This window comes from Oppia nitens, unplaced genomic scaffold (assembly GCF_028296485.1).
Source record: "Oppia nitens isolate AA-2021 unplaced genomic scaffold, nextdenovo-longstitch-racon4-pilon3 scaffold23_pilon_pilon_pilon, whole genome shotgun sequence".
Classification (NCBI taxonomy): domain Eukaryota; kingdom Metazoa; phylum Arthropoda; class Arachnida; order Sarcoptiformes; family Oppiidae; genus Oppia; species Oppia nitens.
This window is the reverse complement of record NW_026533203.1, coordinates 95,674-122,755: the sequence shown is the minus strand read 5'-3', so window position 1 is coordinate 122,755 and position 27,082 is coordinate 95,674. Positions and strand designations below refer to the sequence as shown.

At 37.8% G+C, this 27,082-nt stretch overlaps 1 protein-coding gene across 1 annotated transcript; it reads left to right on the top strand.

The window, feature by feature from the left end:
* The first annotated feature begins 48 nt into the window (after positions 1 to 48).
* On the top strand, positions 49 to 26,819 carry LOC128953650 (uncharacterized). Its single transcript, XM_054299157.1, has 39 exons — positions 49 to 299; positions 2,047 to 2,322; positions 2,421 to 2,522; positions 2,700 to 2,816; positions 3,232 to 3,363; positions 3,481 to 3,603; positions 4,794 to 5,015; positions 6,112 to 6,144; positions 6,220 to 6,342; positions 6,413 to 6,535; positions 6,612 to 6,854; positions 6,934 to 7,191; positions 7,246 to 7,368; positions 7,447 to 7,548; positions 7,619 to 8,023; positions 8,098 to 8,220; positions 8,318 to 8,443; positions 8,526 to 8,657; positions 8,730 to 8,864; positions 8,939 to 9,058; positions 9,130 to 9,396; positions 9,470 to 9,574; positions 9,636 to 9,749; positions 9,827 to 21,133; positions 21,198 to 21,269; positions 21,333 to 21,590; positions 21,666 to 21,845; positions 21,937 to 22,008; positions 22,076 to 22,537; positions 22,605 to 22,724; positions 22,812 to 22,916; positions 22,990 to 23,253; positions 23,351 to 23,428; positions 23,502 to 23,729; positions 23,813 to 23,941; positions 24,014 to 24,232; positions 24,292 to 24,858; positions 24,924 to 25,097; positions 25,182 to 26,819. Exons 1-39 carry the CDS (start codon positions 296 to 298, stop codon positions 26,300 to 26,302), a joined length of 18,864 nt encoding a protein of 6,287 aa, XP_054155132.1. The 5' UTR covers positions 49 to 295; the 3' UTR covers positions 26,303 to 26,819.
* Positions 26,820 to 27,082: the final 263 nt, after the last annotated feature.

Here is a 27,082-nt window from a genome sequence, read left to right as displayed (position 1 = left end):
TTAACGATTGAGAGCTCAGGTAATTCTTATACAACATTAGATAGTATTGTGAAAGTGGAAAGTCGTCGGACAACTTCCTCACTACCAGTGCTTCAACTAAACAACACTTTTGCAGTTTTGCTCACTTTTTTGATGCAAACAGTGTTTAGTGTTTTAGTGTTTAGTGACGCAGTCATTGCCAGTCCTCACGAGTCCAATATTATTGATATATCATCTAATTTGATACCATTTATTGTTTGTGATAACCGACCAAATTTGACATAACCAGTGATGAAAGTAATGTGAGGACCAAATCATGAGTAAGTTCTGACCATTTTATAAAACTTTTACTTAACATTACTGTCTGTGTTTGCTCTGAGTCTTAATTATCAAAACTTGTATTGTATTTCATATACAATGCCATAACATGAGTGAAGAACAGATGCAAACTATTATTGAGATAATGGCGACCAAAATAATACCTAAATATCACTACTTTTAAAGCTATCATTCAATCATTTTAATCATTTAATGGTCGACCAAACAATTGCTTTACAAATCTGTCATAAATGTCATGTTTTGGTAAAGCTTTTGTTTGACGAAAGTCTTGCAAATGTCTTATAAGAATAATGACAGATAAGTGTCGGCTCTCGACTCTTGTCTCAGTTTTCATGAAAAGACAACTAAAACTCAATATTAATCAATTCTGTGATAAATATAATTGAATTTTCGGTTCATTTCACTTAAGATGTGGTCTTCACTAACTTTAGACCACAATTAGCGATCACACCTTCGGCTATATATATGTCTCAGACATTCAAATGACTTATACATCACGTAATGTTGTTTAAAATTTAACATATTTTATAACAGTTGATGATATGTTGTTATTATCGAAAAAAATATCTATAACTTTTGATTAATAATTTAAAATTAATATTAAGTACCAGTTTAGCTGTAATTAAACATAGTTTGCTATATTACTATCCCTTATATCGATACCAAACCCCCAGATTTCACTGTCTCTTATGATAGAAATATCGCTTCCGGCGTATTGTAAATATTTCTATAAATATAACTGTTGTTCAAGTATTTCAATCAATCTATAATTTTTTAAGTAGTTTTCTGTAGTTTTTTTTTAAAAAGATTATTGACCGTCAAAAGCAACTAACCATTACATTAGTGATGTCCCAACATATTTAATATCACTGTATATTTGTGTACTTATGTATGACTGTCAATATATATTTAATATCTAATAATAATTAGTTTCTGTCATAATCACAAATTTATACATTTATGACACAAAAGTTTTAAAAAAATTAAAAGTTTTAATTACGTTAAAGCTTAACATATTCATAAATTATTGAGTCATTCATAGTATTTATCAATGATTTTACACACCATTTGATTGTAAGACATAGTAAGATATACCTAACTGTGCCGATGCTGCCCTTGTGCTCAATATATTGTTTATTGGTCTTCACCGCCTCATAGTTTTCGCCCACACCTCATCACAATCCAAGCCTCAATCAATTGTAGGCACAGATTGTAAGGTTACCTGATTTGGACGATTCATAAATGGATTAATACTTTTTAACACAAAACCATACAGTAGTAGTAGTAGTAGTAGTAGTAGTAGTAGTAATAGTAGTTAGTTGTGATCTCATATTATGTGAAAGCTAGTATTTTTGTTAAAAACGTTTTATAATATACCATAATGTCTATCAATTAATTGATATTATAGTTAAAATGTAAAGATGTTTTGTTTAATACAAATTTCAATTAATTTATTATTATAAATAATTTACTGACTTTAATTACAAACAAAATAAATATTTTTTTATTGTTAATTGTGTCATAAAAATTAAATTATTGTAAATGACTTGATCTTCATTTTAAAATTCAATTTTTATTTCGTTGAAAGTTTTCACTAAAAAATCTGGTTTTTCTCCATATATATATATATACAGTATATATATATATATATAATATAACATTTCATTTTATTTAATATAAAATACAAAAAAATTGAATAATTGGATGAAATTTTATTTGGACCGATAGTTCCGATGGATTCAGTGAAAGGGCTGGTTCTGTGGCTGTTATCAGTGCTGAGCTGGTCGTGTCTGAGTTCAGCTCAATATAGGCCCAAATGGCCGTCACCTTACGTTCAAAGAGAAATATTTGTATTAAATCTAGAGGACGGATACTTTGGGTGCCAAGTCAACGAATCTACAGATTTTCTACAATTATTTGAATTATCCAAACTTTGTGATGGAATACCTCAATGTTTCCAGGGATCAGATGAGGTTTCACTTGAACTCAAGTGCACCGACCGAAGTGAGTCATCTTTACAAGAAAACATCTAACCATCGATTATCAACTTATCATTTAATATATATATATATATATATATTGTTTTTTGTGTGTATCTGTAGATCATTGTCATCCAAAATTGCCAAAATGTCTGAACGGTGTGTGTTTAGACAGTCTGTGCTATTGTAACGATGGTTTTGGTGGTAAAGGTTGTGACCTACCAGGTATGTCATTTATTTGCCACTCATTAATCATTTATTACTAATTTTACTCTAATTTATATATTTATAAAGCAAAAAATATATTTATTTATACCAAATATTAAATCTAATCTTTTGTAATGCTATAACAATTGCTGTCAATGTTAAGCAATTTAATAAAAAAGTGTTAATAAATTACAGATGAAAACGAGTGTAAATACCGTCCGTGTGATGTGTTTGCCCACTGCACCAATACTATGGGTAGTTATTACTGTTCCTGTTTTCCCGGCTATGATGGCGATGGCTTTTCATGTCATGGTTTGTACCAATTATCCCATTCATTCAATTATATTTTGATTGACACCTATTTGTTATTAGTCTTTTTATATAAATTTTTTACCCATTCATTATTAAACTAAAAGTTAATTCGACAATAAATATAATTAATGTTAACCTTTCCTTTTCGTGTATGAGCTCAGCCAACAATAGTTTATAGTTTCGCAATATCTAAAAGTAGATGTTTAATGATACCGATATTGTGTGAATGAATGAATGAGTGAGTGAGTGAGTGAGTGAGTGAGTGAGTGTGTGTGTGTGTGTGTGTGTGTGTGAGAGAGAGAGAGAGAGAGAGAGAGGCAAATAAATGTGTAGATAATTTGATTTAAATAAACTAGTCTTAGGTCTTAATAGTTTATTTCAAACACTTTAATCATTATATATTCTCATCGGACAGACATCAATGAGTGTGAGATCCCAGCACTGGCGGGTTTATGTGCAGATAATGCCGAATGTTGTAACCTACCTGGGCATTTTGTTTGTAAATGTAAACCTGGATTCACAGGCAATGCAACCGTTTCCTGCACAGGTATTATACAATGTTTTTAATATAAGTTTTTTTTTGTTGATAAATCATCTTTTGTCATTTATATAGTTTTTTTTGTAAAGTTATAGTAAATAATTAAAAATTATTTTTTTAACAAAGATATCGACGAGTGTGTGAATCCAAGTACTTGCGGAAGGGGTGCCATTTGTGAGAACCTTGCGGGCAGTCATAGCTGTCACTGTCCACTTGGCTTTGAAGGAGACCCTGCAGTGGAATGTTGGGGTGAGTTAACTGTCATTTACTATAAGTCCCATAGTTTTCAATTTATGATTACTGTAATTCCCATACATTACTACATTAAATATTATATAACGAGCAATGAATAGTAAGAGCTATGACTTTCAATAAATTGTATAAATAGTAACTTAGAGACCAATTATAAGTTTTGAAAATATAATCAAAGCATTACATAACTGGTGTGAGTGTAGTAGTGTTGGACGGAGTGGTCTGACCGCTAATATTATAAGCATTTATGTTATTATATACTAAACTTGTTTTTTTTGTTTTAAGTTTTTGCTTTCAAAACTTAATAACTTATTACTGTATTATTAATAAATGTAATGCTCTTTACTGCCGATACTATCATTTGCGATACAATATTGTTTTTTTGCAAATAACTCTAGTTTACCAATAATTTATAATTTACATAAACAGCTCTCAGACTTCATTAATTATATTATTTTCAACAAAAATTAAAACTTTTAGCAACAATTGCTATACCTTTTAATTATAAGCTTAATTTTTATTGAATTAATACTTGGGAACAAGTCTAACAACAATAGAAAAAGCAGTCAAACATTTAATCTATGAATACATAAAAGTAATCATTATTTAATAGTGTTGTATACTGTTGTATACATTTTTATTTTGAATATTTTATCTTAAGGTTAACTACAGGTTTTCACAAATTTCACTCTAAGGCTATTTCTCTGATTTCATGCTCTCTCTCTCTCTCTCTCTCTCTCTCTCTCTCTCTCTCTCTCTCTCTCTCTCTCTCTCTCTATCATTAAATGATTTAAGTTTAGCAAAATATCTCAAATTCAAATATATTTGGTAATCTTATTTTTGTCTTAATATTTTAGGCATTATGTAAGTTATATTGTATTACTTGAGTTCACATCAATTTTTTGTCCCTCATTTCAGAGAATTTCAATTGATTTAACACAAAATTATGAATATATAAGATTATATAATTATATATATATTTATATATATAAGAGAAAGTCATAAACAATTTTAAATTATAGAAAGAAAACTTTACTGTATATAAATGTATTGAAAGTATAGATTATAATTTTATTAAACATTTTACTATTTGTTTGCCAATACTTTTATTGTTTTATAACTCTTTTTATGGCAACATAAGAATATTTTAACTGCTATTTGCCAACTATTTTTGTTAACAATTATAGATATTGACGAATGCAAAGTCAATCCCTGTGGTCCCGGAGCCCTCTGTACAAACATACCGGGCAGCTATGAATGTAGTTGTCCGTCTGGATATAGAGGCAATCCTACACCGGCTGATGGTTGCATTGATGTGGATGAATGTACCACAAGTGTGACACCTATTTGTGGTACAGGTGCCAATTGTGTTAACACACCCGGAGGTTACTTCTGTCAATGTCCTACAGGTAATAACAAAAGTCACTCAAATATTTTTTTACAATATATAAACTACAAATAGATATTGATATTAATCACACAAATCATAAACTGATATAAACCAACAAATACTTAAATACATCTAAAATTATAGTATTCTTATGTCTAATTTATTATAAACATAATAAAAAATACATTATATTAAACCCGGTATAAAGATTTAAAGCATAATATCAATTAATTACAGCTATTTCTAACAATCTCAACCCAAAGGCGATTTTTAAAATATTTTTTTTAATATTACTTTATAAAAAAAATTATTTGAAGACAAAATAAAAAATTAATGTTTTTGAAGATCATTGAGAATTAACATTAGGAGGTCTTCAATGAAATGAATGTTTTTTTCTAAGTTTATAAGTCGAAGAATATCTTCATCTCTAAGATGTTTTGTAATTTGCCTCAAATGTGTTGCTTTGTATTAATCAATCACTAAATAAATTCACTGAACTTTAGTTTGAACTCAAAAAATAATTTTAATATTAAAGTATTTTATATTTGTATTAATGTAGTATCAGTAATAATGTACATATACTCTATTAAAAGTTTTCTATTGTTTTATTTTACAAAAGATTATTTTTTGAAGTAATATTTTTAAACATTTGCTTTTATAAAATTATAATTTTTTATAAACATTCTACAAAGTTGCCAAATATTAAATTAAATATAATGTTTATATTAATAATACAATTCAATATACAGTAAATAGTGATCAATATTAAATTGAAAGTCTTTAGTTATATACAGTATGAAAATTTATATAAAATTTATTTTTTATAACAATTAAAGTTTTAACTGTAAAAATGATGGATTAAGTATACAATATCATTATTTACTGTATATAGAAAGTCATTGAAATATTTTCCGTAATATTTATTAAAAAAAAGTGAAGTTTAATTAAGTTTATATTTATTTGGAGTCTTGCCATGACTTCAATTTAATTTAAAACATTGAGTTGAGACTAAAATAAGTAAAAATATAGTTAACGCTTGATTTGGAAAATACGAGACAATTATAATTTGATTGTTATATAATTTTTTTATTTTCTGTCTCTTTATTGACAAACAGGATATACCGGTAATCCAAAAGTCAGTTGTTTGGGTGAGTAATATAACTATTAATGTAAATGTAATTTAGTTATAATTTAGTGAAATAATGTCAAATGTCATACAATAGACGTCGACGAGTGTCCGCATTCATGCGGTGCTAACACTCACTGCCAGAACACACTCGGAAGCTATTTGTGCGAATGTAAGGCCGGCTTTGTTGGTGACCCCTATCTATCAGCCGGTTGTGTGGGTAAGCAGTCAATCATTGAATTCAATTATTGTGTTTTCACTTCAAATATTATTATTATTTTTATATAAAGACGACGACGAATGTCTTCGACCAAACACTTGTGGTCTTAATACTGATTGCTATAACACTTTGGGTTCCTATCAATGCCAGTGTAGTGTCGGTTATACTGGAAATGCAGGACTTGTTTGCGCCGGTATATAGCATAGCATTTAATAAAAATATTTTATTTAAATATAATATTTAATTTAATTTATTATTATTATACATAGATATCGATGAATGTCTACAAAGTCCATGTGGTGCCGGTGCTCAATGTATTAACTCTGCCGGGTCATATTACTGCCAATGTCCCGATAAATATGTTGCCCGGGGAACACCTGATTTGGGTTGCGATCGGGCAGCAGTGGACGTGTCGTGTAAATTTGATTACGACTGTACTGAAAATGCTGGATGTATTGATGGGTCGTGTCGTTGTAAAATTGGTTACCAGATCAGTGGCATTGAGTGCATTGGTATTCATTTATTATTTTAATAACTTATCCCATCATTTGGTGTTAATATTAATGAATGAATATATTGAATGTAATATAGATGTAGACGAGTGTATGAACCGAAATATATGTGGCATTAATGCTAAATGTGTTAACACTTTGGGTGGTTATGAATGTGACTGCAAAGCGGGATACGAAAAGATTGAGTTGACGTCAAAGAGCCGGTGCAGAGACACCAATGAATGTGTTTTCGGGCGATTCCCGTGCGGTGTAAATACTAAATGTATTAACACTGATGGCAGCTATAAATGCATTTGTAAGGATGGCTTCATTGGCAACGCCACCATTGGCTGCAAATGTAAGTCAAACATATAATTAATTAATGTTTAATTAATTCAAGTGCTGTCTGCAGCTCCATGTGATGGAGTCAACTGTGGTAAACACGCCATATGTCAGGTGAATGGCATTGAGGCCGCCTGTGTTTGCGATCAGGGCTTCACTTTCGATCCCAACAATATAGCTCTGGGATGTATCGGTCAGTGACCTCACGCTATAAACCCATTCACTTAATCAAAGTTTTCGTGTAATCTCAACATATTTCTCATAATTATAGATATAAACGAATGTGATTCTAGTCACGGCCCCTCAGGTCTGTGTGGACAGGGAGCTGTTTGCAATAATGTACTCGGAAGCCATCACTGTCATTGCCCACCAGGTCTTATATCTCATTTCTGAGACAACTAAAACTACCCATTCATTACTTATTTAAATTTTATTATCCTTAGGCTTTACCGGAGATCCATTTCGCTATTGTGAAGACATTAATGAATGCGACCGACGTTTTGGTACATTCGGACAGTGCGGCGAAAACTCAATTTGTACCAACTCTTTAGGCTCATACCAATGTTCGTGTCCGTCAGGATTTACTGGCAATGCTAGAGATAAATGTGTTGACATTAATGAGTGCTCACAAGTGTTTGGACCCAACGGAAAGTGTGGTTTTTCTGCCGTCTGTACTAATACTATCGGTAGTTTTAGTTGTCGGTGTCCACCGGGAAGTCATGGCGAACCATTTACCCGATGCGTTATCGAGACATTCTGTGACTCCAAGACAGGCTGTTCTGGAAATGCCATTTGTAAGAACAACAGATGTGTTTGTCCGCCGCCTTTCTTTGGCGAGGGATGTAAACGTAAGTTCATTAGTGGCTTAGTTGGTGTGACTATCATTTCTTATCGCTAATCGATTGACTTTACATATCTATAGATCCCTGCGATCAGCTATTTTGTGGCGAACACGCAAAATGTCAATTGGACTCAAATGGCAATCCTTTATGTGTTTGTGCCGAAGGCTATGAAGGAAAAAGTAATAGTCTTCCCGGTTGTGTCGGTAAAGCATTATATTATTATTATTTTGATTTTTTAATTAAATTTTTGAAAGTCAATAAAACAATTAATTATTTACTCTCTGTTTATCAATTTGCAAGACATTGACGAATGTGGGAACAATCCGTGCGGACAGAATGCTGTCTGTCGTAATACTCCCGGTTCTTATGAGTGTATTTGTCCGCATAATTTCAGAGGTGATCCATATTCTGAATGTTCTATTGAAGGTAACAAATGATTCATCAAAATCTTTCAAATTTTATTAAATGTAATTTTATATAATAATTATTTATTTATATATATATTCAGGAAAAGAGAGACTTGAGTGCTCTGATACCAACCCGTGTCCTCTCAATGAGGAATGTGTCGAAAACAACAAAACACATCAATGTGTTTGCAGAAGAGGTTATATTCGGGATGCTGTGGGCGAACAGTGCAGAGGTTTGTTGTAATAAAATTAAAAAATAATATTTAATTTATAATTGAATTTCATATGAATGACTTAAACAATAGATGTGAATGAGTGCACAGAACTGACCAAATCTGCGTGTGGTCTGAACGCCTTCTGTACAAACCTTGACGGAGGGTTTGTGTGTCATTGTCCCACTGGTTATACCGGAAACTCATATTCTGTCTGCTATCCGGATCGTTAGTTTTTTTTAAAAATTAAAATAATATTTTATATTTAGATAACATACTTATTGTATTTAATATTAATATAGTAATGAAATGTGAAAAAGACAAAGAATGTCCGGGAAATACCGTTTGTATCAATGATACATACGATGGCAAACACTGTGGCTGTCAAACACCGTTTGTTAGAGAAGGAGATTATTGCATATGTATTATAATATTCATGATTTTTCAATTTTAAGTATATTTTGTTAATAATATATTAATTTATTATATCCAGTGTTGAGCCGAAATTGTTCGACAGTTAATACTTGTCCTCAAAATCAAGAGTGCATTTACTCGGGTTCAGGCTATGGATACTGTATTTGTCCAAAAGGTTTCACACTTGAAGCCAATGGCTTTTGTAGAGACATCAATGAATGTGAAGAAATGAATGAATTTGAATTATGTGGATCTAATACTGAATGTGTTAACCTACCTGGGTCTTATGAATGTCTGTGCTCACCCGGGTATTCTGGTGTCGGTAAACAAGGATGTACCAGAATATGTAAGTTTTTTTATTGACATTTGTAATTATTTATTTTTTGTTTAAAATTTATTTATTTATTACTATTTTAAAGACCAATCGTGCGAAAAGGATACTCAATGTCCAACAAATTATAAATGTCAACGAAAATGGTGTGAATGTATGCCTCCATTCATATTGGATGGACAGTCATGTAGACGTATGTAATCTGAAATTATTTGTAGATTCAATAAATCTAATGCCAATAACATTTGCATCAGATCCATGTGATTGGCATCAATGCGGTCAAAATGCCGAGTGTACATTAGGACCAAATGGACCACAATGTCGATGCAAACCGGGTTGTACTGGAAATGCTAACACTGGATGCACGGGTTTGTATTTATGAAACTATAAATTATTTATTGAAATGTTTGCTAATTTCATAATTTGTTGTATTTGTAATTAATAGATATTAACGAGTGTACCTCTCACTTACCAATTGATCCCAATGGTCCCTGTGCTGTATCAGCCATTTGTGTGAATGTTTTGGGCAGTTATAAGTGTGAGTGTCCTTCTGGAGCTGATGGCGATCCGTACACTTCGGGATGTTTTGGTCCATCGCGATGTGATTCCAACCAATATTGTCCGGACGATACAGTTTGTGACAGACAGGCAGGTGTTTGTGTTGACGCCTGCTTTTCTGCAGTTTGTGGACCTAATACTGATTGTTTGTCTGTCAAACATGAGGCCAATTGTCAATGCAAACCTGGCTTTACTGGAAACCCCAATGATTTAATTCAAGGCTGCGTCAGCCCCTGTACTAACGTCTGGTGCAGTATTAACGCTCAGTGTATTGTCAACAGCGAAAATATAGGAGTCTGTCAGTGTATGTCTGGTTTCAATGGAAATCCATGGGCTGGAGGGGGATGTTATCCAGATTCAGGATGTTCTTCAAGCAAACCCTGTGTTGACGGACAAGAATGTATTGATGGCAAGTGCTTAGAGAAGTGCAGTGATAGCAAGTGTGGAGTGGGAGCCAAATGTGATGTTCACACCAATCAATGCAAATGTTTGCCATTCTTTGTTGGAAATCCAGACATTCTGTGTGCGCCACCGCTTCCATCGCCGCCCTTATGTAACCCGGGCTGTGGTCTTAACTCTCACTGCACTTACTCGACACCAAACAAATGTGTCTGCAATTCAGGTTACAGTGGAAACCCATACAAGTCATGTACATCAGTGCCCAGATGTGATAATATAGTTTGTGGTCACAGCGCTACCTGTCTTGAAGGCGCCACAAGTGTTGAGTGCATCTGTCCGGCAGGACTTCACGGCAACCCATATCTTGGCTGTGAAGATATCAATGAATGTCTTCAGGGCAATCCATGTGGAACCGGTGCCAACTGTATTAATGTCATCGGAAGCTTTCAATGTATATGTCCTTCGGGTTTCATTGGCAATCCATTCTATGCCTGTCAACCACCCCGTGAAGCCGGTATCGGTGATCAAATAGCAGGCATAGGATCTCCCTGTTCGACAACATTTAACTGTCCGACTGGCGCCGTATGTTTCCGTGGTGTATGCGCTCAACCCAACGCTTGTAAACATGACTCCCAGTGCGAACATAACAACGCTTGTAATTATGTTAACAAAGAGATTGGATACCAATGTGTCGATCCCTGCGATACAACTCAATGCGGACCCAATGCTTATTGTATTAGTACTGAACATAAGCCCATCTGTTACTGTAAAGACTCGCATACGGGTGACCCACACGATCTCGACAAGGGATGCACTTCAAGAACTTTTCAACAAACTATTATTAGCTGTACTGTTGATGACGAATGTTCTGAAGGATTTGTTTGCAAGCAATCAGTTGATGGCCAGAAAAGATGTTCAGACGTGTGTTCAGGCATACAGTGCGGACCAAATGCTATTTGTCAATCACTGGGACGAAGACCAGAGTGTAATTGTTTAGATAATTACGACGGAAATGCTTACGATCTTCATAAGGGTTGTAATCCTCCGCTTTGTAGAGAAGATGGCGACTGTCATCCGGACGAAACATGTGTTCTTCTGTCTCAAGGAATCAGAGATTGTCAAAGTGTTTGTAAAGACTTTCAGTGCGGTATTAATGCCATTTGTCGGGGAACGGGTCACACACCTTACTGTGAATGTCGTCCTAACTTTATTGGTGACGCTTATGACAATCGCTTTGGATGTCATCCGTTGGCCGTTACCTGTGCTGATGACTCCAGTTGTCCTGATTCACAAGCGTGTCGTCGTATAGCTAATGGACTTAAAAATTGTACCGATATTTGCGTTAACGTTAGATGTGGTCTAAATGCACATTGTGTTGGAAGAGGTCATCAAGCAGTTTGTGAATGTTTACCCGGTTTTATAGGCGATGCCATTAGAAGCTGTCAGAAACCACCACAACATTTGTGCGATAGAGACGATCAGTGCTCTCACGACAAGAAATGCATTTTAACCAATGAAGACATCAGAGACTGTGTCGACATATGCTTTGGCCATACATGCAGTGAAGGCGCGCATTGCGTCGGTAAGAATCATAGACCTCATTGCGAGTGTCTTCAGGGATACACACGAATCACTGGCGACTCGAGTGGTGCCTGTGCTCCCAATCTGTGCCAATCAGATCGTGAATGCAAAGACGATCAGATCTGTACGACAACCAGAAAAGGAGTACTCGATTGCGTTGACGTCTGTCAGACAATCAGATGTGGTCCTAACGCACAGTGCGCTCCCATTGACCACACGGCCAGTTGTCAATGCAAACTAGGATTCATTGGTAATCCTAATGACTTGTTAAAAGGCTGTTCACCTAAAGACAAGTGCGCTTCCAATACTGATTGCAAGACAATAGAAGTTTGTCAACTAACCCAAAATGGTATCAAAGATTGTATTGATGGCTGCAGTAGTAATCTATGCGGACCCGACACTATCTGTTCCACTAACAATCAGTTCGTTTCCTGCACTTGTAAAGAGGGATACACTGGTAGACCAGGCGATGGAACTGTTGGTTGCTATAGAATGCCTCACGAGTGTGATAGTGATGATACCTGTCCTTCCAATGCTGTCTGTGTTGGAGGACCTAATGATATCAACCAATGTAAGGACCCGTGTGAGCACTTGTTGTGCGGTGAGAACGCCCTGTGCTCGACGTTCAATCACAGGGCACAGTGTGCCTGTCGTAAGGGATTTGTTGGCGATCCCTCACATATGTGTATTAATCCGGATGAATGCAAATCAGATGAAGACTGTTCATTAGATAGTGTCTGCAGAACCGATACGGCAAACACTCGCAAGTGTGCCAACGCTTGTCTTTATGTCAAATGTGGTAAAAACGCAATCTGTAGATCAAATAATCATAAGACACAATGTTTCTGCTCCTCTGGATTCGATGGCGACGCCTACGATCTCATTCATGGCTGTCAAACCTTAAGAGTTAATCTATGCGAAGCAGACATTGAATGTAAGGCCACTCATGCGTGCCGTCAAAGCTTATCGGGAATTTTGGATTGTGTCGATGCTTGCGATGGATTCAATTGTGGTCCCAATGCAGTCTGCAAAGCAGTCAACCATAAGGCTCACTGTCAATGTCTTCCCGGATATGTTGGAGATGCAGATAATGTACTCAATGGTTGTCGACAAAGGGAAACCAACGAATGCGAGTTTGATATCGACTGTCGACAGCCAACAGATGTGTGCAAACCTATGAATGACGGACTCAAGAAATGCTTCAATGCGTGTCAGTTCACCAATTGTGGCTCAGGATCTAATTGTGTGGCCTCTAATCACACGGCATTTTGTGAATGTATTGGAGGATTCGTAAGAGATGCCAATGGTATTTGCATACCAAAGGCTAATGAGTGTAATCAAGACTCTCACTGTCCGACATACGAGTCCTGCAGATCCACACCGTTTGGTAATCTCAAGTGTGCCGAAGCTTGCATTGACTTTACTTGTACTCCCAATTCACGGTGCGTTTCACTACAACATAAAGGTCAGTGCAAATGTGATGCCGGCTTTACTGGCGATCCTCAGAGCAGAGCTGGTTGTCTTCCGATTCCTATTCATGGATGCGATGCTGATATCGACTGCGCCAACTCTAACGATGTCTGTCAACCAGACATTAATGGTATTCGCAAATGTATTGACGGTTGCTCTCACTTCGAATGCGGCAAAAGCGCCGTTTGTATTATGATTAACAGACATCCTGAATGTCGGTGTCCACAAACCGGTCTCTATGTCGGCAATGCATATGACCAAAGTAAAGGTTGCCGACGGGTAGAGTGCATAGCAGATCGCGATTGTGCCGACAATAAGGCCTGTTCTAATCAGAACTACTGTTTCGATCCGTGTATTAACGGTTGTGGCGCTAATGCCGTTTGTGTGGCTCAGGCACATAGTCCTAACTGCAGATGTCTTTCTGGATACGCTGGCGATCCCTATAGTACTGGATGTGTTGCTTTAAGACTATGCGATTCTAATCCATGCCATCCATTAGCTCAATGTGTTGACTCTCACGGCTCCTATACATGCAAATGTCCGCCAGATTTTATTGGAGATCCCAATGACAAAAGTATTCGCGGCTGTAGACACCCTAACTCGTGTCCAAACGGCAATAAGGACTGTCCGTCAAGCGCTGCCTGTCTTCCAGACCCGACTGGTATATTGCTTTGCAAGAATGCATGTGAGCGCATGCAGTGCGGACCTAATGCTGTCTGTGTGACCCGCAATCACGAACCGTCCTGTATATGTCCCGATAATTTCAAAGGAGAAGCCGATTCACTTGGAGGTTGTACTCGCATCTCACGACTGTGTACTTCAAATCCTGATTGTGGTGACAGTCAGGCCTGTGTTGATGGTCAGTGTCGGTTCGTGTGTACGGTAGACACTGAATGCGCTTCTGGAGAACGATGTGTTGACAACTTTTGCGTGAAGGCATGTATAGTTCACGACAGTTGTCCCCCGAACGAGGCCTGTGTATCAAAGGGTTACTGTAATATTGGTTGTCGAGACAACTCTGAGTGTGCCTCAGATCAGGCATGTATTCAGAATAGATGTCAGAATCCGTGCGAAATCAAGAGTATTTGCGGATCAAATGCTTTGTGTTCGGTAATCAATCACAACCTGACGTGTGGTTGTGTTTCAGGCTTTGAAGGCTATCCCACAGCTATACTCGGCTGCCGAAGAAAAATTATCGATTGTCTTGACAACACTGGCTGTCCAATTGGTCATTCGTGTCACGGACTTGTATGTCGAGCTCCCTGTTCTGAGTGCGTTGAGGGCGAGAAATGTATTAATAATGCCTGTGCTATGACCTGTTCTTCAGATAGTAACTGTCCGACAGGTGAAGTATGCAGTAATCACATCTGTATATCCGGTTGTCGTTCAGACGGTGATTGCAGTATTAATCAAATCTGTGCAAACACTCAATGTGTTTGTGTTCCGGGATTTGAATACAAGACAGGACTGGGATGTGTTGACATCAATGAATGCGTTATCAATCCGTGTCACGAAACAGCCATTTGCGAGAATATCGCTGGAAGTTATCGGTGTATGTGTTCTGAAGGAGAAATCGGTGACGGAATCACTGGTTGTCAGAACCCGGGAGAGTGTCCGCGAGGAGACTCTGACTGTCCGCCGAACGCCGCGTGTAGAAGCGATTTCAATGGTTTGTCAAAATGTGTCAATCCATGTGATATCAATCCCTGTGGACCGCACTCTATCTGTACAGTTGCTAACCATCAGGTACTTTGCAAATGTCCTGAAGTTGGCTTTTATACCGGAGATCCGTATAACAGACAAAATGGATGTCAGAAAGTTGACTGTCTTCACGATGCCGACTGTCCGTATGACAGACAATGTGTGAACTTTAACTGTGAGAATGCCTGCGATAGCGTTGATTGTGGTCCTTATGGAACGTGTGTTATTCGTGACCGTCAGGCGGCCTGTCGTTGTGAACAAGGATTTGAAAATAACGGACGCCTTATTTGTGTGGACATTGATGAGTGTCGACTTCATCCGTGTCATAATACAGCCATTTGCGAGAACACACCGGGAAGTTATAGCTGTAAATGTCCGCTCAATTTGGTAGGCAATGCATACACACAACAAGGGTGTCATGAACCCGATGTCTGCTATAACGGAGATTCCGATTGTCCCGATTCTGCTACGTGTATACTCGTAGCTGGAGTTCCCAAATGTAGAGATCGTTGCAATGATCCGACTGTTTGCGGAGTAAACGCCAGTTGTGTGACAGTACACCATAAGCCTCGCTGTTCGTGTCCAACAAATTATTTAGGAGATCCACACATCAGATGCGATAAAGTCGAGTGCACTACAAGTCTGGACTGTAGTAAACAAAGCGATGTTTGCTATGAAAACAAATGCATTAATGTCTGCCAGACATCAACCGCTTGTGGAGATAATGCTGTTTGTGTGCCACAGATTCACAGCTATACCTGTAAATGCAAAGAAGGATATTTCGGAGATCCAATCGCTGGTTGTCGTAAACGTCTTGCCTGTGATACTGATGACAATTGTCCGACTTCTCAATTCTGTTATATCGACCACTTTTGCCGTATATCCTGCAGTTCTCACAGAGACTGTGCTCACAATGAAAGATGTGAAAATGCTAAGTGTATTCAAGTTTGTCAATCAAACACTGATTGCGCTGAAGATTATCATTGCATTAACTGGAAGTGTATATCGAAGATTGAAAGTAAATGTCAAACGGATAATGAATGTGACGATCATTTGGGATGTCGAGCCGATCAAAGAGGACATACCGATTGTAGGGATATTTGCGAGAATGTTCTTTGCGGACGAAACGCCGGCTGTCGGGTACGCAATCACACACCAGTTTGCGAGTGTTTGCCCGGATTTACTGGCAATCCTAATGACAACAAGTTTGGATGTAAAGCAATTGAATGTATTGACAATCAGGACTGTAAGGCCAATCAGGTCTGTTCCAAATACAACTGTGTCGATCCGTGTCGTCAACAGAAAATCTGTGGTGAAAACGCCTTGTGTTCAGCGGAACAACACTCAGCCGTCTGTCGTTGTCTTGAGGGCTTCGAAGGCGATCCTTTGGTTGGATGTATTGCAACTAACTATTGCGCTAAAAATCCTTGCCATCGGTCAGCCATTTGTAAGAACAAAATTGGTGGCTATGAATGTGTTTGTCCGGCAGAGAAAAATATTGGAACACCTTATGGTGAGCCGGGCTGTCGCGGACCTAATGAATGTCCAAATGGTAATTCCGATTGTCCACCAAATGCTGTCTGTGAGCCTGACTTTACAGGAAATCTGATTTGTCAGAATCCATGCGATAGACCACAAACTTGTGGACCAAATGCTATTTGCAGAATTGAAAACAGACAGAGCGTGTGTTCGTGTCCCGAGGCTTTTGCTGGAGATCCACACGACCATAGAAGAGGTTGCGTACGAATACCCACCACTTGTATCACAGATAGAGAATGTACTTCTGGAATGGTTTGTGAATTAGGTCGATGTCGACCTCCATGTCATTCTGCCAAAGATTGCGCTCTTAAAGAAATTTGTTCCGAAAGTCGCTGTGTATTAGGCTGTTCTACTGATGAGGAATGTCTTTCGGGAGAAATCTGTTCAAACAGGAAATGTCAGTTCGGATGTCGTATAGATAACGATTGTCTGTACAAAGAGGCCTGTATTTTGAACAGCTGTAAGAACTTGTGCGATACGCCTACTTCTTGTGGAACCAATGCTATGTGTAATATGATATCCCATCAGCCGGTATGCAGCTGTCCGGTCGGCTTCTCGGGCGACGCAAAGCTTTCGTGTACTCGAGTAATGCGAATGTGTTTGTCAAACAATGACTGTCCTCACAATTATTTCTGTACTGAAGGCAAATGTAAACCCGAATGTGTTTCAGATAAAGACTGTGCTTTAGGAGAGAAATGCTTTGGAGGCTTCTGTGCTCTTCTCTGTCGACACGACAGCGAATGTCAATACAATGAGATCTGTAATCAAAACCGATGTCAAACTGGATGTCGATCTAATAGCCAATGTAGTGATCATCTTATATGTACAAGAAATCAATGTATGGATCCGTGCGAAGGAAGTGCCGCTTGTGGTCCAAACGCTTTATGCAATGTTGTCAATCACCGAATCACATGTAGTTGTCCGCCGATGTTTGTGGGCCGACCCACTGCTAATGTTGGTTGTATGAGGGAATCAATCTCCTGTATGTCAAACATTGATTGTCACACTTCCGGCCATTTCTGTGCAAACACCAGGTGTCGACCCACGTGTAGCGCTAACAAAGACTGTGCGGTCGATGAGAAGTGTATGAATGGCAGATGTCATATACATTGTACTAAAGACAGAGACTGTCCGTCCAGTGAAATATGTCTGCAAAACACTTGTAATGTTGGCTGTCGTTCCGATTCAGACTGTGCCTCATCTGAGACCTGTATCAACAATCTATGTATAGATCCATGTGCTTCGCCAACTGCTTGTGGCACAAATGCCATCTGCAGTGTCGGGCAACACGAGAAGATCTGTTCGTGTAAAGAAGGATCCATTGGTAATGCATATGTTGAATGCGTACGAATGACAACATCTTGTGGTCCACTCGACACGTGTCAACTCGGAAGCAGATGTGAAAACTCTGTCTGTCGGCTGCAATGCTCTTCAGATAACGAATGTTTTGACAATGAGAAATGCATAGACAGACTCTGCAGTATTATCTGCACCATTGATGATGTCTGTCCACAAGGCTTTGTCTGCGATGGTGGCAGATGTGTGTCTGGATGTCGATCAGATGCTGAATGTCCGTCAAGCGAGTCATGTATTAACCGAAAATGTATGAATGTATGCGCCAGTCCTACAGCCTGTGGAAGTGACGCCATATGTAATGGTGTGAATCATCAGCCATTCTGTTCGTGTCCAACAAGATATACGGGTAATCCAAAGATTGCTTGCAAACGAATGGATTGCGTGGTTGATGTTGATTGTGGATCGGGAAAGATATGTCAAAACTATAAATGCATTGCCGGCTGCAGATCTGATGGTGGATGTGCTGATGACCAGAGCTGTATAAGTCTTCAGTGTACTAATCCCTGTTTGTTTAGTGGTGTTTGCGGTGAGAATGCCGTCTGTAGAGCTAAGAATCATCAGCCGTTCTGTTCGTGTTCGCCACCATTTGAAGGCAATCCCGCTATTCGTTGCATTCTTCCGGCACAAGAAGCCATATCTTGTAAAACAGACTCTGACTGTTCAATCGATAAGTTCTGTATTCATCGACAATGTATTACACGATTCGAGTGCAGTGCAGATAAAGACTGTGCTGTCGGACACATCTGTGTGAAAGGCAAATGCTTTAGCGGTTGTCGACGGGATGAAGACTGCGCTCTTGATATGACATGCTTTTCACAACAATGTCAAAGTCCATGCAGTTTTAGAGGCGCGTGTGGTGTCAACGCAGAGTGCGTGCCATTCAATCATCGATCGAAGTGCACGTGTCCACCAAATTATACGGGAAATCCTGACACACAATGCTTAGAATTACCGACCTGTCGTCGTAATGAAGACTGTCCTATTGGTTATGTGTGTCAGAGCGGCAAATGTTCGGTAATATCGGGATGTGTTTCCGACAATGAGTGTCGTCCGTCAGAGATCTGTGAAAATAGTCGTTGCGTTGATGGCTGTCGAAGCAATAGTGACTGCGATTTTACCAAAGCTTGTATTAACAGATTATGTATCAATCCGTGCAATGTTAAGGTATGCGGCACTAACTCCCTGTGCATTGCCATCAATCACGACGGTATTTGTCGCTGTCCTGAGAGCTATACTGGAGACCCAACCATCTCGTGTCAAGTGGAACAGGAAGAATGTTATGTAGACACGGATTGTGGATCTGAGAAGATATGTGTCAGTAATCGCTGTTTAATAGGATGTCGCTCTGATATCAACTGTCCGTTTGATAAGTCTTGTAGCAACAGAAGATGTACTGATCCGTGTTCAGTACAAACGTCCTGTGGTTTTAATTCGCTTTGTAAGGCCATTAACCACAAGTCCGAGTGCTCGTGTCCGCCCAACTTTCAGGGAGATCCCAAAGTTCATTGTATTGAAAGGAAAACACCTGTCGATACATACGAGTGCGATGAAGATAGTCATTGTGGACCCGGAAAAGTATGCGAACAAAACTATTGTGTGTCACTCCAGAAGCAATGTTATAGCGATACCGCTTGTAATCCGGGAGAGATCTGCGATAATGGCAATTGTATTACTGGTTGTCGTCGAGATTCTGACTGTACCTTTGATAAGGCCTGTTATAACAGCAAATGCGTGAACCCATGTACTGTCCAAACGCCGTGCGGACAGAACGCCATTTGCCAACCAGTACTACACAGACCTCAATGTCGCTGTCCGTTCAACTTTGAAGGAAACCCTTACGACTACTGTAAAGCCATTACAAAACTACCGACTCATGAATGCACTGTTGATAAGGACTGCAATTTAGGCTATCTATGCGAACAAAATGTTTGCATAATTGGCTGTAAATTTAATGATAATTGTCAACAGGACAGGGCTTGTCTTCACAAACAATGCCTAAACCCATGCGATTATCCGGACTCTTGTGGTGCGAATGCCATTTGCTCTACAGTTGGTCACCGACCGAGATGTTCATGTCCTCCTGGTTTTACTGGTGACGCTAATATTCAGTGCACACCTGTTATAATACCGGTGTGTCTGCAGGACGGAGATTGCGGAACGGGACAGATATGCGAAAACGGAAAATGCATTGACGCGTGTCGTACAGATGACACGTGCTCTTACACAATGGCCTGTATTAATCAACGTTGTCAGGACCCGTGCAGTGTATTTGGCGCGTGCGGTCGTAACGCGTTATGTCAATCTGAGAATCATAGAGCAGTTTGTAACTGTCCTCCAGAGTTTAGTGGAGATCCCGGTGCGATCTGTGAACGTGAAGACTCTCATCAACTCTTGACTTGTGTTGGTGATCATGAGTGCGCTTTTGGTTACATATGTGAGTCGGATAGTTGTCTGGAAGGCTGTCGTAACGATGACCAGTGCATACCCGACCAGACTTGTTATAACAGAATTTGTAGGAATCCATGCGAATACCCGAACGCGTGTGGAATCAATGCCGACTGTTCTTCTAACGCTCACCGACCGGTCTGTTCCTGTCATTCGGGATTTATTGGTGACCCTCATGTTGAATGTCGACCACTTCAAGACGTTAAAGAATGTCAAACTGACAATGAATGCGGTAATCGATTGGTCTGCGAAAGCAATCGTTGTATTATAGGTTGTCGTAATAGTCAGAGCTGTGGTCTCGAAGAAACGTGTATTAATGGCATTTGTCAAAACCCGTGCAGTCTTTTTGGTGTTTGCGGTCGCAATGCTATCTGTAAACCATTCAATCATACGGCTCTCTGTTCGTGTCCTTCGGGACTTAAAGGAAATCCAAACGTTGTTTGTACTGAAGCTCCGCCACAATGTCTTAAAGATAGCGAATGTGTTTTGGGACAGATTTGTGAAAATACTCAGTGTATATCTGGATGTCGTCTCGACAATAACTGCCACGAAGACCGCGCTTGCATTCATGGCATTTGTCAAAATCCATGTCTATTACCGAACAGTTGTGGAGTCAATGCCAACTGTCAGCCATTTAATCATAGATCTCGTTGTGAATGTATTGTTAATTATAGAGGAAATCCATTCGTTAAATGCGAGCCAAGTATGAGATTTGAAATATATTTATTTAATTTTAACATTTTTAACGAATTTAACACTTATATCAGTTCCCGACGATTACTGTGAACAGGACGCTGCCTGTCCTTTGGGAAAGATATGTGAAAACAATCGATGCATCGGTTAGTTTAGCTATCAATTCGTTAGTTTACTTAATTTAAACAATTATTTTATCAATGAATCAGATGGCTGTAGAAATGACGCCAACTGTCGCTTCGAGGAATCATGTATTGCAAAGACGTGCCAAAATCCATGCAATTTGTTTGGCGCGTGCGGTGTCAACGCAGTTTGCAAACCATTAAATCACGACAGGATTTGCACGTGTATTCCCGATTCTACCGGTGATCCAAAAGTTTTATGCGAACGAATTCTACCCCCACCTGAATGTATATCTGACCCTCAATGTCCTCTCGAGCATATCTGCCAAAACCAACGATGCAGTTGTGAGTATTTCTCTCATAAAATCATATTGTATTTGATCTCAATATCATATAATAATTGTATTTATTATAATACAGATGGATGTCGATCATCGAGTCATTGTCCAACAGATAAGGCTTGTATTAAAAGCAAGTGTACGAATCCGTGCAGTCATAGTGGCGCGTGCGGTAAGGAAGCCATCTGTTCGGCTGCCAATCATGTGGCTGTCTGTAGCTGTCCGAGTGGTTATAGAGGTGATCCTGATGTTGAATGTAAAGGTTTGTTATAATTTCATAGCAATTTCATATAACTGTACGTCAAATATATATAATAATTATATTAATGACTGTAATTGTATTGTATATACAGAAATACCTCCCGAGTGTCGCAATGATGATGATTGTGGTCTCGAGAGAATTTGTTTGAAGCAGAAATGCATTGGTATTTATAATCATTTATTATTAATTTTGATGATTTGTTAGTTTAATATTATTATTATTTTGTTCAGTCGGGTGTCGAATGCATAACAACTGTCCCTTCGATAAGGCCTGTGTTAACGGTTTCTGTCAGAGTCCGTGCAGTATTGGAGGAATGTGTGGAGTAAATACCATTTGCAGAGCTGAGAAGCATGAGGCCCAATGCTCATGTCTGCCCGGATATACTGGTGACCCATTGAGACAATGTATTAAAGTATCGTTTGAATGTGAAGTCGACAAAGATTGTGGAAATGGATACGTTTGTGCCAATCAAGAGTGTAAAGATATTAATGAGTGTCTCAAAGAACGAGTGCCTTGTGGTCCCGGAGCAAGTTGTACTAATTTACCAGGATGGTTTAAATGTTCATGTCCTATGCCATTAGTTGGAGATGCTTACGGACCACTAGGATGCAGATCACCCCTTCCTGTTTGTACTCAAGACTCCGATTGTAAAACTGAACAAAAGTGTAATCCCGTCACTCAAGAATGTTACGGTTTGTGACAAATAAAAAAAAAGTTATTTATTATTTTGTAATTATTTATAATTATTATTTTTAATAGACATCTGTTCGCGACCCGGTGTGTGTGGTAAAGGAGCCATTTGTAAAGCCGTCAATTCAAAAGCTGACTGCTATTGTCCGTCCGGTTATAGAGGAAACCCAAATGTCGAGTGCTCTATTCGTATGTTAACCATTATATTATATTTATAATGTTATAACTTATATATATACCGGTATATACTGTATATTAACAAAAATGTATATTTAGGTGACTCCTGTACCAGTAATACTGACTGTCCGGGAAATTTGCACTGTTTGGGTGACTTCTGCAGTTGTCCGAAACCATTTCAACAGCTCTCCTCTTTTTGTATTTGTATGTATTATTATATACTGTATTAAAATTACTGTATGTTTACAACTAACTTGATTTCAAATCAATTAAATAGTGACGAGCGTTAACTGTTCTACAACTTCATTGTGTCCACAAAATCAAGAGTGTGTTTACAATCGGGGCAATGATATCACCGGATTCTGCATATGTCCGCGAGGTTTCGTTCTGACCACTGATGGATTCTGTAAAGATATCAATGAATGCGAACAACAAGCCTTTTCATGTGGTCCCGGAGCTCTCTGTACAAACACTATTGGCAACTTTAAGTGCAACTGTCCTCTTAGTAGTTCAGGCGATGCTTATGGTGAAGGATGTTTCGGTAAGTTTTATTATATTAAAATTGTAATACAGTATTAAATTTGTTAAATATCTAAAATATAAAAATACTTTAATTTTTTATCGATATTATTGAACAGCTGAAACACCACGACAAGAGTGTCTTCACGATTCTGACTGTCACGAAGATAAAGCTTGCATTGACTTCAGATGTTTGAGTATGTATTTTAATTAATATTTGTCTCTATAAAGTCTTGTAATATATATATATATTAATTGTTTATCTATTAGGTCCGTGTCTTGAGGACACTGAGTGCGGACAGAATGCCATTTGTTCAGTTGCTAACCACAGAAAAGAGTGTAAATGCAAACCATTGTATTTTGGAAATCCATATGAAATTTGTCGAAAACCAGTTGAATGTGTCTCAGATGGCAATTGTCCGGGAAATTTGCTTTGTTTACCCGACAACAAGTGTGGCTGTCCTCAAGATTTTGAAAGACAATTGGATTATTGTTCAAGTAATTATTAATTAAACAGTATTTAATATATAATATTCATTACCGTAATGTTATTTAATAAAATAATTTATAAACATTTACAGAGAAAAGCCAAAAATGTACGACAACTAACCCATGTCTCGCAAATCAGGAATGTATATATAGTGGAACGGGAAGTGGATTTTGTGTTTGTCCCCGAGGTTTTAGACTATCGCTGGATGGTCTCTGTGAAGGTATTAACTTTTAGATTATAATATATTTAAAATTAATATATTAATTATTTATTGTGTTTTATATAAAATTAGATATAAATGAGTGCATAGAAGAGCCACGAATAATATGCTCGAAGAATGCCACGTGTGTTAACCTCTTGGCTTCGTATGAATGCAAGTGTTTAGACCACTATGAAGGAGATCCATACAGAGACGGGTGTCGACTAATACCACCAATAATTAGGGGCTGTCGAGCAGATTCTGACTGTTCTCTCAATAAAAAATGTGACTTTTCTTTGGGAGAATGCTATGGTAAGCAATATTTCATTTGATTATAAGATTAATCTAACATAAAAATTTGCGTTCATTAGATCCATGTGCTGTTAGAGGACATCTAGAATATAAATGCGGACAAAATGCCATTTGTAGGACAGAGAACCATCAATCGGACTGTTATTGTCCTCCCGGACATGAAGGCAATCCCTTTAAATTATGTTTCAAGAAAATAGTTTGCGGTATTGACTATCACTGTCCCGGAAATCTTATTTGTTTGGACAGCAATACATGCGGTTGTCCGCAAAACTTCTATCGCGAAAATGATTACTGTTTTATCAAATCATCCAATTGTACGACAACTAATCCCTGTCCACTTAACGAAGAATGTGTTTATACCGGTAGTAGAAGTGGTTTCTGTGTCTGTCCTCACGGTTATGAGTTACATCCGAGCGGTGAATGTATTGATTTGAATGAATGCCAACACGTAACCTGCGGTTCCGGTGCTCTGTGTAATAATAAGCCGGGAGGTTATGAATGTAGTTGTCCGGTAGATACCATTGGCGACCCATATGTTAAGGGTTGTATACACATTGAGGGATGTCGTGCTGTTGATGACTGCGCCAATGATAGGGAATGTGATTTAGGAAGTAAACAGTGTATAAGTAAGTCTTTAGTTAAACTGTTTTAGTAAATAATTTATTAAAATATATTAATTGACAATTGATAGGTCCGTGTTATATATGTGGACCACATTCAGAGTGTACTGCACGCGACCATAAGGCCATTTGCACGTGTCCTAAGGGTCGTATTGGAGATGCCTATGATAAGAGTGTTGGCTGTTATGTAGAACCGGTCGAAATAGAGTCTCCGCGAACAATACCTCCCCCTTCGGAAATATTAGGTATGTATTTATATTATGATAATGTTTTTAATTTAGTAAATAAAACTAATTTATATAAATACTAATTTAAATGTTTTTCAATAGTTATGTGTTTGGCTGATGGAGTTCAAGTGTCAGTTCAATTGGACAGATTTGATGGAATTATATATGTCAAAGGTCACAGCCAAGACCCGCAATGTAAACGATTGGTGACCAGTGGTGAAGGAGATTCTATAGATTTCAAAGTCCTATTTGGTCACTGCGGGCTCATACATGTAGACGGAGAAGCGTCGTTTGTATTAATTATACAAAAACATCCAAAATTGGTAACTTTCAGAGCCCGTGCTTACCATATAAAATGCGTTTACAATACGGGAGAGAAGACTATAACATTAGGATTCAATGTCAGTATGATAACAACATCGGGAACTATTGCAAATACAGGTCCGCCACCCACTTGTATTATGTCGATATGTACTCTCGAGGGAAAAGAAATTAATAGTGCAGAGATCGGCGATGACTTACTATTGAAAGTTGACGTCCAACCAGACTTCATATACGGCGGTTATGCCCGAAGTTGTGTTGCAAAGACTATGGAAGACGACGGAGAGTTCCAGTATGAGGTGACCGATGCCAATGGATGTGCCACTGATCCCAGCATTTTTGGCAATTGGGAGTACGACCCGCACAAAAAGTCATTAATGGCCCGATTTAATGCGTTTAAGTTCCCGGCCAGTAATAATTTAAGATTTCAGTGCAATATTAGAGTTTGTTTTGGGTCATGTCCTCCTGTCAACTGTGATGGTGTGGACGCCTATGGTCGCCGTAGAAGACGTCAGATAAGTGATGAAGATTTAGTGCTTACCGATGCCTTTAAAGAAGGTGCTCTTCGGGAAGAAATTATGGTTCAATCAAATGCAATCTTAACATTTGAAAAGAGAGAGCCCACGCCATCACTTCCCGTACAAAGCGGCCCAAAAATTGAAGACATAGAGCACGTGTGTCTACCAAAATTAGGTCTTATAATATCAATGATAATAACAACTCTGTTAGCATTGGTAGCGGTTGCGGTTGCCATTTCATGTTGGCTAATGGCCTATCGGCGCAAACCTAAGCGCGCCGGACCACTGCCTCATCCGCCAGACTTTCCAAACCCATTGTATACAACACCAGAACCCATAGCAGAACCGTCACCTGACTATTACCCGACATCACATAATATGTGATCCATTGAGTCAATGGATTTTATAAAGAGATAATATGTGATACCAGTCTAAATCAAAGCCTAATTTATGAAGTGTTCATTCAATTAATTAATTTATCAATTTTTATCCATCAAATCATTTGTTTCATCAATTATTCACACATTCATCCATAAGAATCACCTCATCGTTGATATCTACCAACTCTTTCCTAACAATTTATAATATAAGCGGTTCTGGTTCTGTAAAAAATATTAATTAGTTTTTCAATGGTATAATTAAAATAAAAGATTTTGACCACTTTTATGGTAATCAAAGTGTGTGGCAGAGGATGTGCCAAATAATTGAATCCACACATCAATTGCATCGATAGCTCACAAATATTAGTATCATTTATATATTAATAATAATACCATAAAAGTGATCAAATTCGGGTGATCTTCACATCATTTTTCGGGATCAGTCTATTCCCTAATAAAAACCAAACCCTTAATTTAACTTAACTTATATAGTAATTAATTATTTAAATTATAACATAAATTACCGGTTAGTGTGATTTAATCAATTTAATGTGATTTATTGCTTGCTATTCATATATCATAAAAACTATTGTTAATTTTATTTTTTATTATTAAATAATTATTTAAATAAATAAAACATGTATTTTAAAGGCAGCTAAATATGATATTGAATAGCAAACAATGATTGAATGATAAAAATGTATTATTCAAGAGCTTATAAGTTATCACTTAAAAGCTCTTAAATTTATAACTGAAATAATAGTGAAATTCAAAGGCAGCTATT